The 17,666-nt window shown below is 52.3% G+C and overlaps 1 protein-coding gene across 2 annotated transcripts in view; it reads right to left on the bottom strand.

The window, feature by feature from the left end:
• Positions 1-17,666, bottom strand: part of Cdc42bpb (CDC42 binding protein kinase beta) — an 83,881-nt gene that overhangs the window by 27,145 nt on the left and 39,070 nt on the right. For both annotated transcript variants that reach the window (XM_029484324.2, XM_021179544.2), the window contains exons 5-13: positions 14,997-15,145; positions 8,223-8,316; positions 6,501-6,701; positions 5,078-5,326; positions 4,026-4,105; positions 2,050-2,216; positions 1,845-1,964; positions 520-653; positions 23-265 (exon numbers count right to left, since the gene is read on the bottom strand). In XM_029484324.2, the coding sequence (XP_029340184.1) occupies positions 23-265; positions 520-653; positions 1,845-1,964; positions 2,050-2,216; positions 4,026-4,105; positions 5,078-5,326; positions 6,501-6,701; positions 8,223-8,316; positions 14,997-15,145 (1,437 nt within the window). The remainder of the gene's footprint in view (positions 1-22; positions 266-519; positions 654-1,844; positions 1,965-2,049; positions 2,217-4,025; positions 4,106-5,077; positions 5,327-6,500; positions 6,702-8,222; positions 8,317-14,996; positions 15,146-17,666) is intronic.

Below are 17,666 nucleotides of genomic sequence, written 5' to 3' on the forward strand. Positions count from 1 at the left end.
TCCTCACGTGAAGGGAAGCTACCTCTTTCCTGGACTTCTCAGACTTGCGGAGATCCTGCCTCATGGAGTCGATCTTCTGCATGGCCACCTCCATCTCCTCCTCCTTGTCCCGGAGCTGACGGGACACCTTCTGCTTCAGCGACCTGAGCTCCGCCATGCGCTCGTTGAGCTCTGAGAACTCCTGCAGGGCCCGTTTTCGCTGCTGGTGCGCGTCTTTAAGTTCTTTGGTCTGGGATTTCAATCGCTCTGAAGCCTCAACCAATTGCTGAAGGAAAAGAGTTCTCTGTTTTACATTTACCTAGCAGAGACTCTGAAACCCAGGAATTGTGTCTTGTCATACTTAAGTTAAAAGTGATTCAAATGCTGGCCAGAAATGACGGCCATGGGTTTGCAGAGTGCTCCTGGGAACAGGGTGCGAATTAGGTGCTCAGCAGCCCGTGAGCCGGTCCTCCTCACGACAGGTCTCGGCAGAGCCCCTCGCACATACACGGTTCCCCTCACTCAGCCAGCCTGCGCTACCTTGTGCAAATCTTCCTTCTCCTGCCGGGCCAGGCGGTACTGCTTCTCGAGGCCCTTCAGCCGGTGCGTGGAGTCCTCATGCTCCTGGCGAAGTGTCACTGTGTCCTCCAGCTGCCGTTCGAGCCTGTTTGAATCTGGACAGAAGGGAGTTGGATTGTGTTCCTGTGCGTGCAGTGACTTGGTGTGAGCTGATTTACTGAGCTGGAGTTACCTCGGGGTTCGTAGGAAGTAGTCTTCATCACTAGCTTTCATGTATTTAGTGTCTGTCTGTCTGTCTGTCTGTCTGTCTGTCCCCATGTGTATGCTACAGTGAGGGTGTGGAAGTCAGAGGCTGACTCGTGGGCAGCAGGGACTGAACGCTGTCAGACTTGGTGGCAAGCACCCACGGCACCATCTTGCCAGCCTCGCGAGGTCTTCCCTCAGAGGCCTTCGCTCCCCTGCACGTGGCGTCCCGAGTTGCTGCTCCCTGCCAGCTCCCCGAGGCCTAGCCTAACTGCTTGTTATACTCTGCTTCTGGTTTATTCTGGAGACTCTGCTCACAGACAGACCTCCCTCTGGTGCCTGTGCTCATTTGCCTCAGGCCCTCTGCCATCCAGCAAAGTGCTGGCCTCTGTCCCGGTGGAAGGCGGTACTTTGTTTAGTGAATAACTGACTCAGCCCTAACCTTTTTAAAAATCAGGATAGTGGGGGTCTAATCAGAAACGGAGCGGACAGACTCCAAATCGAACCTGGAGACAGAGGCTACCCACATGTGGCTACGGTATACGGCTCAGAAGTGATCCGAGTCCTTACAAGTTTCCATGACCATCAACTATAACTATGATTGGAAGGTGCTGGAGAAGCGGCTCAGCAGTTAAGAGTCCTTGTTCCTGCAGAGGACCTGGGTTCAGTTCTGGTTCCGAGCACCCGCATGGTGGCTCACCACGACCTCTAACTCCCGGTGTAGGGAACAGGACTTCCTCTTCTGGCCTCCACAGGTTCCAGCATGCATACAGTGCACAAACATACACACAGACAAAACGCTGCACATACGGAGAAGCAGAGGTGGAGGCTGAACCTTGGGGTTCTGAGGCAACGGCCAGGCAAGTTCAGTACAAGGGAAGAGTTCATAGGAAAAACAATGTTCTCAGAGCCAAGGAAGGTGGGAAAACAATTTTAAATATAGACAACATGCTCCAATTCACATAAGCTTGTAAAAGCTTGGGCGTTTCCCTACTTTTCCACCTTAAGAGAAAGAAACCGAAAATAGCAACCTAGCTTAAGAACCAAGGGCACAAGGCTGCCAGCCAGGGAGCACCCACCTGCCGGAGGGAGGGAGCACCCACCTGCCATTTTACTCTTCATGCGTTCAAGCTCTTCATTCAGCCTCTTGATTTCCTTGTCGCGGTTTGAGTTGCCCAGGGCCCGTGTTGAACCGTGAAGGGACTGCACAGTCTGGGTGGATTCTGAGGGAGACACAGCATTGAGAGCAGCTAGCCCCGTGTGCAAGGCGGGGAGCCCAGTCCGTATCAGGCCTGCCCGACCACTCACCTTGCAGCTTCCGGCTGAGCTCCAGCTTCTCCTGCTCCAGCCTCCGTATCCTTCGCTCGTACGCTTCGATCTGCAAGCTGTTCTCCAAGTCCCGCTGCACATCTTCGTCTTTGGTTAGCGTGTTAGACTGCGTCATGCTCTTCAGAGAGCCCCGGTCAGAAAAGCAGCTGTAAATGGAGCAACAGGCCTTCTTATCATCGACCGGGAGCCGGCAGTGGCTTCATTAGCATTTAGACTTTCTGGGATGAGAGGCTTTTAAAGAAACAAACCAGCACCTGTAAAAAGGCTCTATTGTGTGAGGAGCCAAAGTTAGACAGGAGCCTCCTTACTACCATGGCTAGGTGGGGACTGGGAGCCCAAAGGATGCAACAGGGAATGGATGCTGACTTGAAAATCACTGCTCACGTTCAGATGGAAAAGTAAAAGGAGGCATTTTGCTGGCTTTACAGGCAAGTGTGGCTCACTGGTCCTGCCTTGTAGACCAAACAGCATACTGACTGAAGTGCCCTGGCCAAATGGCTTAGCTGTGGCTGATCAGCTGATTCATGACCAGCCAGGCAGGCCTGGGCCTCACAGGGTGACCTGCACTCTGTGAGTGGGGATGCAGTGTGGACGCTGAATCACTGAAAACCCCTGGCACACGTCTGCAACAGGGTGCCAGTCATCACTGTGGCACCAGAGATAGCAGCCACACACACACACACGTCAACACCACTGGCTGAGGCCACACATGGATGGACGGATGTTCCTGGAACTGTCATATTCATATCATAGGGGGAGCTGAACTCTGGCTCGCTGCCGGGAACTAGGAGTCAGGGTTGCAGAACTGATGAGAGGAGGCAGTGGGCTCTAAAGGCTCCTTGGCTGAGCACGAGTGCAAACAGCTGTGGACACCATGGGCTTTCAGCAGAGTAAATCCTACTACCTGATAGCCTATACGCAGAGCCTGCGGACCCAATCCTATTCCTGAACCTTCCATGAAACCTTTAAGAATGTTCTCTACATGTCCCGTCCCATCTTCCCTCCCCACTCCACCAGCAGGGATGGAAACTAGGACCTCACGCATGTTAGCCAAGTGCTGCCACTGAACCACACTCCCACAAGTCTTCCCATGTTATTCAGTGTGTATGAATGTTTTGCCTGCAAGTATGCCTGGGTACCCAATCCATACAGTGCCCAAGGAGGCCAGAAGAGGGCATCTAAACCTCCGGGACCACTGCTACACAGCTGTGAGCTGTCCTGCGAGTGCTGGAAACAGAATCCCAGTCCTCTAGAAGAGCAGCCTCGCTCTTAACTGCCAAGCTATCTCTCCAGCCTCACTTTTTATACATTTAAAGGACTATAGAAGAAAAAAACGAACGTGTAGCAGAGAACAGAAGATACGTAGTGCAGTTATCCATTGCTTAATGATAGGGACACAGTGCTGACAGGTGACCTTGTGCCAACAGTCTAGAGTGTTCTTACACAATCTGAGATCGAGTCAAGAGCAGGAGAGAGACATGTAATCAGAGATGCAGAGCACACGGCTGCCCTAAGCCACTGTGGGTGTGGTGGGATGCCCGCCGTGTAGTGACCTAAGCCACTGCAGGCATGGTGGGACGCCTGCTGTACAGTGAGCCTTCTCTGCAGGACGACTGCTCTGCACAAACCACCAGAGCGTGCTGCAGCCATGTGAGCCGGCAGGAGTCAGTCAGCTGCTACACGGCAGGCATGTCCACCGAACATATGTAGTTACAGTGGTAACCAGACCTTGGCACCATTAGGCAAGGGGAGTTCCAGGTCACCGCTGTGTGTGGGTCTGTTGTTGACTAAAACACTGTGAAGGAGTGTGTGACTACATTCGCTGTTTTGCTTTTTATAGGCAGTCATCAGTAGCCGACAAGGGATCCCCTGTGTCTCCCTACAGCCTCCCACCCGTGCTCTCAGGCTGTGCCCACCCTGAGGAAAGAGCAATGAGAAGGACACCCCAGGCGTACCTTTCTGTCGTGAATGTGAAACCGATGAAGGGCAAGTGCAGTCCCGAGAAGCCCGTGTGAGAGCCGGGAGGTAAGATTTCCTGTGCACAGGAGAACACACAGCACACGTCACACAAGTCGTCCTCAAATGAGCAGCACAGGGCCACAGAAACAAAACCAAAACCAAGGACCTGTCACCACTGTCCCTACTGTGAGCTCCAGCTGCACAGAGGAGCAGCCATGTGGGCTGGCAAGATGGCTCACCAGGTAGAGGCTGACAGGCCAGGCCCCCCGTGCTCCTGAAGCCTTTACATACATGAAGTAGCTGTGGGAACAATGACGCTGTAGCACAATATCCAATCTAACACTGAATAAAAAGGTGTAAAACATGAAAAAAAAAGAAAAACTGTCTCATGTGTGTTACAATGAGAGCATACTGTCTCACATGTGTGTTACAATGAGAGCATACTGTCTCACATGTGTGTTACAATGAGAGCATTCTGTCTCACATGTGTGTTACAATGAGAGCATACTGTCTCACATGTGTGTTACAATGAGGGCGCTTTTTTTTTTTAATCAAAAAAGAAAATCAAGCTGAAAGCTTTAAAGTAACTGCCAAACTTAAACAATGTAATATTTAGACAGGGTCTAACCATGCACATATGACAGGGCTGGAATTCACTCTGAGATGAGGCTGGTCTTGAACTGTGCAATCTACCTGCCTCTGCCTCCCAAGAGTGCTGGGATTAAAGGTGTGCATCACCACACCCAGCTGCTTTAGGTTTTATATCAGTGTGTGTGTGTGTGTGCCACATGTATGCAGTCACCTGCAAAGACAGAGGAGAGTGTTGGAGCCCCTACAGCTGGAGCAGCAGGCAGCACTGAGCTGCCTCTCATGGGTGCTGGGAACAGAGCTTGGGTCCCTCTGGAAGAATCCAGGTAATCTTGCCTGCTGAGCCGCCTCTCCAGCTCCAGTTCCGCAACTGGCTGACGCAGTCAGTAGACAGCAGCAGGCACTGCTGACTCAGACCCACCGTGAAGCAACCCCAGGAGGCCACGGGCCTGGCACTCACAATGTTTCTTAGCATGTCGTCGTCCACATCGAAGTTGGACGTGTCGGAAGGGCTGCTCACATCGGGAATGTAGGGCGCTTCAAGGTTTCGTATATTCTCCCAATTCAGACCTTCAAAGAATGCGTGTTTCTTAAAGTCTTCTATTCCATTCTGCCCAAGTCGGCGCTCTCTGCTGCATATTAGTCTCTGGATAAGGTCTTTTGCTTCTTCAGAGACGTCGGTGACATGGGATGGGAACTGAAACCGCTCCTGGGGAGGAGGGGGCAGCCAAAGACTGTCAGGAAAACCCGAGCCGTGGACAGCACAAGAATAATCCTGACTTCATCATTAACCAGGTGTAAGCTGAAGCTAGGGAATATCCCCACCCCCAAGCCCTGAGACAGGGTTTCTCTGTGTAGTCCTTGTTAGTACCAGGACACTCCAAGCCCCGGCCTAACTATGTGACCCTTGAACTGCGTTGCCAGGACAACGACCCTCAATCCCACAACCCACTTGGCTCAGTTCCCACCCTCACTGGTGTGACGTCATTTTCCGTATAAATTAGGGGATCACCCCCTCCTCGCTCTCTCTCTCTCTTCTCTTTCTTCTCTCCCCATTCTTTCTCTCTTTTTCCTCCTCTCTGCCCTTCTACCCACTTCGCCGCCCGCCCCTCTATCTCTGTACAGTAAACCTTTCCCACGTGGAACCACCTTGGCCTGGTCTGCTATTTGGTTTATCCGCTCAAAATATATAGATTAATGTTATTTGATATTAATTAACACATCAGTCCTGGCTGTCCTAGAACTCTGTAGACCAGTCTGGCCTCAAACTCAGAGATCCACCTGCCTCTGCCTCTGCTCCTGAGTGCTGGGATCAAAGGTGTGTGCCACCACTGCCCCACTGGCTAAAGAATTTAAATTCCAAAATGGCAAACAAAAAAAGCATTCCCTTTGGGCCTGCAAGACAGCTTGTGGGTAGAATACACCCACCTGCCTTGCAGCCTGGTATTTGGAGTTTGATCCCAGAACCAACACAGAGAGGAGGAAACGCCACAAGTCATGCTCTAGCTTCCAATATGCACTGTGGCACATACACCCACACACGTATCATGCACACATAAGTAAATTAATTAACACAGACTATCATAGCTGAGCAGCTAAGTACTGCCTGCCCACAGTGAGCTTGACAGACTTGATTTCTGGCTCTCAAAATACTAAGGAACACAGACAAGTATGACGTGGGGCCCGCACAGCGCCTGGCTATGAGAAACGCACTGTAGGGCTGGAACACAGGAGACATCTTTGAAGCATGCCTTCCCTTCTGTCCCATGTGTGCAGTGTCCCCATCTCATGTGTGCCCCCGTCTCCCTGTCCCTCCCACCCCATCTGGCCTCTGACGACCCACCCCAGCCCGTGAAGGCGCTGGAACAGCATTTGCATCTCACCTCGTGGTTCATGATCTTCCCGTATGTCTCCACCAGAGACTCTGCGTAAAACGGGGTTTCTCCGTACAGCATCTCATACATGCAGACACCCAGCGACCACCAGTCACACTCGGGCCCGTATTTGCCCATGCCATCCTCCATGGCCTGCAGGATCTCTGGTGAGATGTAGTCAGGTGTGCCCACGGCCACGGAAGACTGAACCTTGGAGGGAGGAGGGGCGATGAGGGGATCAAGAACGCCTTGAGCTAAACGTTTCTACCCACGTTCCTTCAACAGCAGCAGCAGCAACAGAAAACAAACAGCCGTGGACTAACAGTGGTGGCTGACCAGGAATCAAGGCCAGGAGATTCAGCAGGGGCGCGCGCGCGTGCGCGCGCGCACACACACACACACACACACACACACACACACACACACACACACACACAAAAGCAGTCTTGTAGTCTCAAGCTCTGGGATGTTTCCAGGGGGCTTGAGTCTCCACAGGCAGCAGGTCTACCTGGCTGCCCATGCTTGCAGGGTGGTCTAGGGGCCCAGCCCAGGTCAGTCCTTGACTCTCCAGTAGTTCAACACAAGACCTTAAGAAAAAAGCATGTGTTGGCTTCTAACGAGCTCCCAGGGGCCGTAGCCTCCTAACATAACCCACCCTGGGTACCTAGAGGGGAAACAGGCAATTTGGCTCAATATGAACAGGATTCCCTGGACAGTCTTTATTCAGGGGTCTGAAACAGGGCAGTGGCCACAGGCCCGTCTAAGAGACCAGACTCCATGGGGCCCCCTTCAGGAAGAGCATCTCAAGGGGAACGTGTAAGGAGGAGTGCTACTCTGAGCGGACAGCAGGGGCTGTGCCCGGTGACTCTGCTGTCTCATCAGTGTCCACTGTGGTGACCCTGACGTGTGCCCTAGGACGCTGCTCTCATCACCACAAGAACGTTTTGGATTTGACCACAGCTTCAGTCTGACAACCAGTCAGTGTGGGATAGAGATTTACAAACAGTGCAGTGGCGCAGAGCACACGGCCCGTGCAGTGTGGTCAGCTTGCAAACACTCTGGTAGGCAATGTCTAGGCTGCTCACTTTTGGAGTACCTGGCATCAGTCACACTTAAGTGTGGAATCTATGGAAGCAAAGTCTCCTCTAGGGGACAGCAGGGGCTGCTGTGGTCACAGGAGAGGAAGCGATGGCCCAGGGTGCAGTTTAACAGGGTGTGGAGCTGGCCACTGAGATACCATTGAGCAACTACTCACAGGCCACAGGCTCCAGTGTTGTTGGTCTGACCGTGGCACCAGCTGAGCCAGGTTCCCTCCTGTCCTACAGCAGGGACGTCAGCTGGGGCTCACAGCACTCGGCACCAAGGAGCCCAGTCTGAGAAAGCTCACCTGGCAGAAAGCTACCTGAAGCAGAAGGATTCTGAAGAATGGTGCCCAAGGCTGTCCTCTGGCCTCCACACACACACACACATCTGCACACTCCTATATACAAATCTGTACACGGCACACACACACATATATATGGTTTCAAACGTTAAAAATTCCTCAAGTACAAATTTCAGTTGTCTCCTAAACAGATTCATTTTCTTAATTCAATTAACACACCTGGCTTTCTTAATTTTATCTCAAACTGACCACTGGACCCCCTTTTAACTACAAGCCAAACTCAAAGCAATGGCAGTCTTCAGCAGAAAACTCAAAAGCAAAGGGCGGCCTTTAGCAGGGATACCTACAGTGCCATCGTCGTTCATCTTCAAGCAGGAGCCAAAGTCAGCCAGGCGGATGTGACCATTCACATCCAGAAGGACGTTGTCAGGCTTGATGTCTCTGTGGGTGAGGTAAGCAGAGTGAGTTACCTGTGTCAGTGGGCTCACAGAGAGAGCTGTGATCACACTGAGAACAGCCGTGACCAAGCGCGGCAGCTGTCACCACTGGCACCCCTTCCTCCCATCAGCATGTCCGTCGACTCCTGTCACCTCCCCACTGGCTAAGGTTCCCTGAGTATGTCCTGCCTTCTTGAGGAGGCTCATGAGCCACAGGACCAGAAAATGGCGTCTAAGAGCTAGGGAGACGGCTCAGCAGTAAAGGGTGCTTGAGTTCAACCTTTGGACCCCAGCAACCACTTAACAGCCAAGGGGTCCATAAACGCCTATAAACACAGCTCTGGGATCCCATGCCCTCTTCCAGCTCTGTGCTCTCGTTCTCTTGTTCTCGCTCCTTTTGTCCCGTTCCCCGGCCCACTCTCTCTCAGCATTGCTCGTGATGGCACCACACATGGTAGTCTGTGGAAAATGCTATGGAGAGATCTAAAAGGAGCTCAGGGGCCGTACAGCACAGAGGGAGGCACTGGCAGATGTAAGGAAGCCAGGGGGAGATGTGAGGTCGTGCTGCAGGCTAACAGTCTACTCTACACAGAGGCTGAGCAACCATACACAGCCGGCTACCACAGCAAACAGCACAGTCTCGTAGCTGAGGCAAGCCGCCCAGAGCCCATGCGGTCAACTGCCTTTCTACATGCCCAGATGCCGGCCTGAGGCCTAAGAATAAGATCATTACAGACCCTGAAGAAAGGGACCATGTCCACCAAAGCCATGCTCAGGTCTGTTCCCAGCAGCACAGGCCATGTTTGGTGTCCACTGCAGGAGTACATGTGCAGACTCCAGGGCAGCCACTGGGAAGAGCCCTGCCGGGGACACAGGGGTCCCCCCACAAACGCAGCAAAAGAGCAATTCTTAGGGAGAAACGGGAGCACAGGCGGGAGAGAACTAGCACAGCCGTAACCTGAAATGAATCCGCTCACACAGACGGGGCTGAGACAAGAAACAGGTCAGAGGCGGCGAGCTCAGAGGTGAGGCTAGAGGATCACAAGTTCAAGGCCAGCCTGGGCTACACTGTCAGACTAGAAAGAAAGGAGGGAAGGGGAAAGAAAGGTGGCAGAGACGTGACGTAACGAAGGGGCAGCTGGGGAACCAAAATGCCACCGCAGAAAAACTGAATTAAGAAACGGATTTGCTCAGAGGAAGAAACACAAGAAAAAAGTAAACTGTAACCCGAAGGAGTACTAACTTACAAGATGCTTAAGGGAAAGTGAGTTTAAATCCAAGCCTAGGGGAGGCACTGATGAAGGAAGGTGGAGATGACAGAGAGGCTGGCGGAGGAGGGAAGAGCAGGCGAAGGTGCTGAAGAGAGAGGTAAGCCAGGGGAAAAGAGGTGAGCAGACAGGAGAGCAGTCAGTAAAACACGACTGACTCCCCTCTGAAACAGAGCATTCTGGGTAAAGAAGACCTGCATCTGGTGAGACACCAGAGACTCAAAAACAAGCAATGTCCTGTTTCTTCAGACCCAGGGAAGAAGACACTAAAACTCCTGTGGAAAAATGAACTGTCTAGAATAGCAAGAAAAGTCTCAAGAAAAAGTGGTGTGGGGGCTGGCGAGAGATGGCTCAGCAGGTCAGAGCATTGACTGCTCTTCTGAGATCTGACGCCCTTTTCTGGTGTGTCTGAAGTCAGCTACAGTGTACTTATTTATAATAAAAAACAAATCTTTGGGCAGGAGCAAGCGGGGACTGAGCAAGCAGAGCTGACTGGAGCGAGTGGGGCTGGCCGGAGTGAGCAGAGGTCCTAAAAATTTCAATTCCCAACAACCACATGAAGGCTCATAACCATCTGTACAGCTACAGTGTACTCACATACATAAAATCAATAAATCATTATAAAAACAACAAAAAAAGATTGTTTAAAAGGAAAAAGAAAAAGCGGTGTGAACAGATGTGACCCTCCAGAGGCGTCCAATGGCACCAGTGTCGGGCGCACAGGGGAGGAGGGCAGCGCAGTCAGTTGGATGGAACATCCAGAAGCTCAAGGAACAAACCGCCCACGTGCGCATGCCTGTTGATCCCAGCACAGATGGACAACGGACGGCAAGGGAGGACCGTGATCAAGGTCTTCCTGGGCTAAAGAGACAGATCTTGCTTCTTTTAAAAGAGAGCTGGCTCAGTGGCTAACAACATGTAGTCAGGAGGACTGTAACTGCCTGCAAACCCAAGGGAATCCAGTACCTCTGGCCACGGTGGAGCACCTGAATTGACGTGCACAAATCAACATACGTGCACAGAATTAAAAATAATAAAAACAAATGCTAAAAAAGAGATGAAGAAGAGAAAACTCCAGAGTGACAGGTAAAAGACAAATATTTCTTTGTAAGGAATAAGGCAGAAGCCCTAGTGAAGGGAGAACACACAACTCAGAAGCAGGCACACGAAGAAGATAGAAAAAGGTTCAGTCTCACAAGACAAAAGGGAAAGGAAAACCACAACTGTATGCCGTCTCCTCGCCTCGGTGGCAAAGGCTCAGCACACGCAGTTGGCATGGATACAGAGGAAACGGCATCTCACACACTGTGGACTGTAAGGCAAACAGGGAACAGCAACCTGTAAAAAGACGGCTCGTAGCGGGTATGTCTTCTGATCCAGAAACGCTGGTTCTGGAATTATTCTGCAGACACACTGACACTCACATGGAGATACAGCTACTCAGGGCCATACTGTGTGCAGCTGAGACACACCAGATGCACCTAATGCCCATACCTAGGGCATCTGCATACAGCAGAGCAGTAGACAGGTGTAACAGGGGCTGGAGGCACGGCACAGCAGTTGAGAGCACTCGCCAGCCTCCCAGAAGGCTCACAGACCTCAAGGAATGCACACTGGACATAAGCAGACGATCAGAGAGAAGTAGAGAACTTTCTGTGGCAGAAGATGGCTCTGAGGGCCTGGAAGGAGGTCATCCATGGCAGCAGCGAAGCCTGCCAGGGTCCAGCCTGTCAGGGGCCACTCAAGTGGGAAGAGACGCACATGGGTTCAAAGTGCCTTTTCAGGGCACAAGAAGTGCAGGACAAGTCGAACGCAGCGTCGCTGGGCAACCTGGTTCATCGCTGTCACAGAACTGATGGGCGGTATCTGCTGAGTGTGAACTGAACGCTTTACTCCAGAACCAGAGGACCAGCCGTGCCTGTTCTACTGCAAAGCACCACGTTCATAAAAAACAAAGGGAGGATGAGCAAGGGTTCCGGATTTAAAAGGTGGAGAAGGTGGATGGGGCTTGAGCGTGATTGTATCTGCCTCTCACTGGAGGACTGTGGTGGCCTGAAGGATACACTCCTCACAGTCTTAGGCACTGGGACGTGGGCCACAGCTGGTGCTGTGGGGAGGCGAGGGAGTCTGTCACTACAGGTGGCTGTCACAGGCTAAAACCAAGCCACTTCCAGCTCCCGCTTTTTGCTTCATACTCTCAATTCAATGTGTGAGCTTTTGGCTTCAGCGTCCTTGGCCCCAACCCTGCCACCACAGACTCTTCTCCATCTGGGACCGTAAGTCAAAAGGAACTCTCTTTCTTAAGTTGCCTTTGGCCATAGTGTTTTACCACAGTGACAGAAGAGTCACTACGTAAGGACCGAGGGCCAATGTGAGCACAGACAGAAGTAAGACCAAGAATGAGTTTCTCTGGCTGGGCACAGTGGCACACACCCTTAATCCCACATCTCCCGAGGCAGACAGAGCTCTGGGAGTTTGAGGCCAGCCTGGTCTACATAGCAAGCCCAGGGCAGCCAGGGCTACATTATAAAGGCTTTGTCTCAAAAACCAAAATAAAACAAGAGGCCTCCCGAGGCTAAACACACTCTGTGAAGAGAACGCGCCTAATCCTCAGACATCCAACACACACGCCAATGCGGCTCTAGAAAGGTGCTGTGTGCATGTGCGTGCGCACGGGAGAGGGAGACACTGGGCAGGATGTCAGCAGGGCGTGGATCTGGGCAAATGCTTTTCTACTTTCTGGCAATCGTTACACGAGCTGGAAATTAGTTTAGACATTGTTTTGGGAGGAAATGTTAGAGCTGGGATGTAGCCCAGCAGAGCGCTTGCTGGATAAGTAAGACCCTAAACTCAGTCTCTAGGACTCCAACATTAAAAGGGAGAAAGAAAACACACACTATAGACAGGCCAGGAGTGGCAGTGCATGCTTGGACGCTCAGCATTAGCGAGGCTGTAGCAAAAGAACCCCACTGCAGGCCATCCAGCCGTCAAGACCTCACCTCAAGCCCCAACAATGTATGTATAGTACGGCTCAGGATATGTAATAAAAACCAGGCAAACCTAATTTATATCTCCAAGGCTGTAATGTAGCAGTCATGTGCCACATATAGCTACTGAAATTAACTAATTAAGAACCTAGGAGCCAGTGAGATGGTTCCCTGGGTAAAGGTCACAGACATCACCAGAGGACCCAAGTTTGATTTCTGAGACCCTCATGGTTGAGAAATAACTCCCGCAATTTGCTAACTTCCATAGGCACACGTGCCTACAACCATACCAACACACACACACACACACACACACACTTTTTTTTTTCTCTTAAGTAAAAGGTATTCAGAGAGATGGTTTGGTGATTAAGAACACTTGCTGTTCTTCTACAGTTTGGTTCCTAGTGCCTAGTACCTACTACCCAGTACCTAGTACCCATGTTGGGCAGCTCACAAGCACCTGGCCTCTGCAGGCTTCCATGCATACATGGTATACACACATGGCACATAGATATATACATATAAAAACATTTTGAAAACCTGAACTGCAACAGCCAGGCCTGGTAACAACCACCGCTATGATCCCAGGGATCAGGACGCCCAAGCACAAGCCGGCCTGGGCACTGATGGGAGCAGACTCATGATGGAGGGCTGTGTGCTGTGGCTAAGTGGGAGAATGGGGAGGGAACGCTATACTCAATCTCCAGTAGCGAAAATAATTAACAGTATCCCAGAACTGCAGGACCTGCAGAGGCAGGCACCCTCACATTAAGAACAAAAGGGGGTGCACTGTCAAACCTCTCTGACTAAAGGACAGTTCGTTTGGCTACTGTGGTGAGCCAGCACCACCCTGTCCCCTGGAAGTGACACAGTACTCAGTGAAACGGAAAAGTCCATCCTGCCACCATGGGTGCTGTGCTCCTGTGGGGAGTCTCACAGAGGCCTTCCAGGTGGTACAATCCTACAAGAGCGCCAGTGTGTGCTCAGCTCACGCAAGGCCTGGGATCCATCCCAGAATAATAGAAAAAGCAAAGAACAAATCAACCCCAGAGACTTCTCTCTACAAAGAGCTTTGTGGAGAAGGAAGACACAGGAGTGGCAATGTCCCGATCCCAGGAAGTGACATGCGGCTGGCCCCTCTCCGTGGATGAGGCCAAGCCACCAGCATGGATGGTACAGAAACCGAGACCTCACGAGCCTCTTCTCAAGAAACCTGCACAGCAAGGCTGAGCCTCACAAAGGAGGCCGGACATTCAGAGATACACGGATCTGATTCCGAGGAGGAAGGCAGCTGCCCACTCAGAGCAGAGCGCTCTCTAGGGGTAGGCCCAGGACAGCACGACTGAAAAGGCTGAAGCACCAACAGAGGAGACATTCTGAGTGACCAGAGCTTGATGACATGAGTACGACCTGAGGGCGTTAGTGACAGATTCTCAAAAATATATACAGAAAAACCAGGAAAGCTTTTACTCCAGAGAAACGAAAACTAATCTAAGAACTACAGTCTTGGACCAACAAGATGGAGTGGGTAAACTCGCTTGCTGCCAAGCCTGACACCCTGAGTTCAATCCCTCAGTGGTAAATGACAAGACCGTCTCCCGACAGCTGTCTGATTACTGTGTATGCGTCACAACGCGGGCACCCCTCCCAAAAACAAGCAAACAAATCTAGCCACAAAACAAAATTATAGGATGTATTATACTTTGGACCAAGGAGACGGCTCAGCCTTAGGGCATGAGTTCAAATCCCCAGCACTGGGGAAAGAAGATCCCGAGAGCTCATTGATGAGCCAGCAGCTTCCAGCTCAGTGAGAGAGTCTCAAGTCCAGCAATCTGGCCTCCCCTTCTGGGTTTTCCAGGCACCCACACATGTGGTATACAAGCACAGACAGACACACAAACAGATAAAGATAAATTCTCCTTTTATATGTCGCAGGGCTCAGCTGGAACAGTCAAGCAGCACTGCATACTGACTCCACCAGAAGCTGTTTTACCGACCGGGCAATGGGAGAAAGGAAAAGGTGACTCTCCTGGCCTTCCCCACTGCTGTGACAGAGGACACCTAGGCTTCAGCCCTCTCCTCCTCTGTGAGGGCTTCATGGGCCAGAGCGTGGGGTGCAGTGGGTGGAGTCACGGGGCCAGTGAGGCCAGGCAAATAGGGACCCCTAAATTAAGCCATTACGGCTCAGCTGTTGGGAATTCAACCACCGCAACTGGAGCAAGAGGAGCCCAACATTGTGGGTGTCGCGGGGCTCAGGTTGTGATGGGAAACACAACTCTGTGCCCGCGCTTAGTCACTCGGCGAAGACTTGTCATCGGCCGGACTCCTCACGTGGCCTGGGCCTGAGGCCTGAGGCTAGGAACCCCAGAAGGAGGCTTCGTCCTGTTTCCTATCCTAGTCACACATTTCGTGAGGAGGCGGTTGGTTACCTGTGCACATAGTGGAGCTGGTGGATCGAGTCAATGGCCAACACCATCTCGCCAATGTAGAACCTCGCCATGTCTTCCGGAAGCTTGTCTTCAAACTTACTCAGCAGGGTCAGCAAATCACCACCCACATAGTAATCCATGACCAGGTACTACAAATCACAAAGAGGAGAGAGGACAGCTCTTAACGGCGAGCCTCACCGTTAGCTACCGGGGAAGCTGTCTGACTCAAGCCTGCCGGGGTCGGACACACAGGCCAGGCTGGCTTCCTACCCCAGGATCTGCAGTGGTAACCTCCCTCAGAAAACACCCTGCGGAGTTGTGCTGCTGCAAATACACACAAGCAGAGAACACAGCGAGTCCATGAAGAAAGGCCAGGCTGTCCAGCCCTGTAGGGTTTAGTCCCTGGGTCCCTGAGTCACAGGACACCGATCAGAGCAGGAAAGTGCTATCTAACACCACAGACACCAGCGGCTCCTGCTGAAAGGATAACGCCACTAAGGAGTGGGAAGGGAAAGAAAGATGGGTTCGGCCACGAGCTGCTTCGGAGGGAGCAATGTCTTCTCTTCAGCAAGCTGAGTGTACCCCTTCCCTAGTACAGCCACAGGGCCAGTGTGTCAGGGGGGCAGCGTGCCAGCACGGACTGCAGCGCTCAGAGGCTCATGCCACACAATCTCAGAGCTGCAGAGGCCCTAATGGAAGCATCTCATTACATCAGAGGGTATGGGATGGGATGGGAGGACTGTTGCAGGCCACAGGATGGTGGCAGTCAGCAGCAACTCTACTGGGGACTAGTCAGCCTCTGGGACAGAGAAACACGCTGTCTTATCTCCATGACAAACTAAGTCACCACTGTAATAAGGAATTGCCACGGCCTGGTTAGCTGAGGCAAGGAAACCACTCTTTAAAAGAGCACTGAGATCTAATACAGCAACAGCCCTTCCCCGGATGACAACTGCACACTGCCTTCAGCTACCAGAGCTAGGCCTGTCACCTGTCTGTCCTCAACACGGTCCACCTCTCATGCCAAACTTAGGGCCCACAATCTAACAGACAGAGGATGCCTGCCCTATGAAACTCAAGTGATCACCATGCCACCGTCTGGGAGTGGCACGCTGGGCCACTGGAGCATCCTGGTCTTAGAGAGTAACCAACAGCTCTTCACCCCGCTTCCGAACTCCTTCTCAGGTGTCCCCTCCTCTTCTTCCTGTGTCCCTACCCTGTGCAAAGGCATTCTTAAGGGCAGTGTCCTGCATCACCAAGTCTACCTCCTGTACCTTGCACAAAACCCTCTTGGTAGACATATGCCAAATCATGTTTCTATCATGTAGCACCTCCAATCCAGCCTGCCTCAGCACTGAGCCTGTTTGTACTCCGGGGAGGCTGGGCAGGGGCCTGAGGCGTGAAAATGGAAAATGCCCTTGCTCAGCGGGGTCGGTTCATATCACTAAAGGAAGACCACAGGAAACACAGAGAGCAACAGAAGGGCCTAAGAAAACCAAGCCTGCCTGACACAGCCCCATGACCAGAAGCTACTGAGCACAGACCATTGGGCGCTGGAGTCAAGGCCAGAGGGATGGCCAGGGGGTGTGCAAGGAAGCCAAGAGGGAAGAGAGGAGTGTGGCAGCTGGAGCAACAGTGACAACAAGCCTAGGTGCAGGGGGTCGGGGATCAGTGAGACTGCGAGGCCTTTCAGGCAGGCCAGGTGTTGTACACGGAGGAATGGTGGGGCCTGGAGACCGGTGGGCAGACACTCTCCAGCGGCTGCTGACGTATGGTCTCGGGGTGGGGGAGGGGAAGACCTAGAAGAAATGAAACAGCAGCCCTCAAGATAACAGACGGTGAGAGTCAGCACCACAGCCGAGCTCCAGGGTCTCCAAGTCTATCTAGGAATAGACTTGGTAAAGAAACCACCGAAAGGAAATTACCAGCTTATCGGGCAGAGCCAAAGAAACTTAGTCAGGGGTAACCTCTGCTGTCACGCAGGGCTGGGAGTTAAGTCAATAATTCTGTACTCTTTCAGTTGGTGCTCAACAGGCTTGCCTTGGTAAGACTTCAGAGACCTCAGGATCAGAACACACACTGGCGTCTAGGCAGCAGATAAACCCACGCTCCCCGGGAGGCACCCGCCTCCGCCTCTCCCTGACTGTCCAGCTCCTATTCCGACAATCCGGCCCTGCTCCGGCCGGCAGCGGGAAGGAGCTGGAGGCAGCAGGTCTGCCGATGCTCCACATCCTAGAAAGTAACTGAGAATCTCTGCCCTGGAGACTCGGAGCTGAGTGTGAACCTCAAAAGCAGCGGGTGAGGCCTGTCTCCACTCTACACAGCACCACCTGACTGAGCCGAGGGAAGACCTCTGCACAAAACTGTCACCCCTCATGCCTCGCTCCCCCGAAAGCTCCAACAGTTCCTGTCAGAAGAGCATGTGATCTACAGGGTGTCCATTCAAATGCTTGGGCAGAGACGCTCATCAGGAATTGAGAAGCGTAACCACCTGTCCCAGCAGGGCAGGAGAGGGACCCTAACACTGTTTGGAATAACGCCTTCTAACAGGAAGGCTGCTGTCACCTGTGCAAGGACCGTATCTCATAGCTATGCACTCTGTGCCCCAGACACCAGTTATCAAAGGAGGGTGTTCACGAAGGTTTACAACATGGGAGTCACTGGCAAGGC

The sequence above is a fragment of the Mus caroli genome, unplaced genomic scaffold (genome assembly GCF_978045245.1).
Source record: "Mus caroli unplaced genomic scaffold, Mus_caroli_1 scaffold_14, whole genome shotgun sequence".
Classification (NCBI taxonomy): Eukaryota; Metazoa; Chordata; class Mammalia; order Rodentia; family Muridae; genus Mus; species Mus caroli.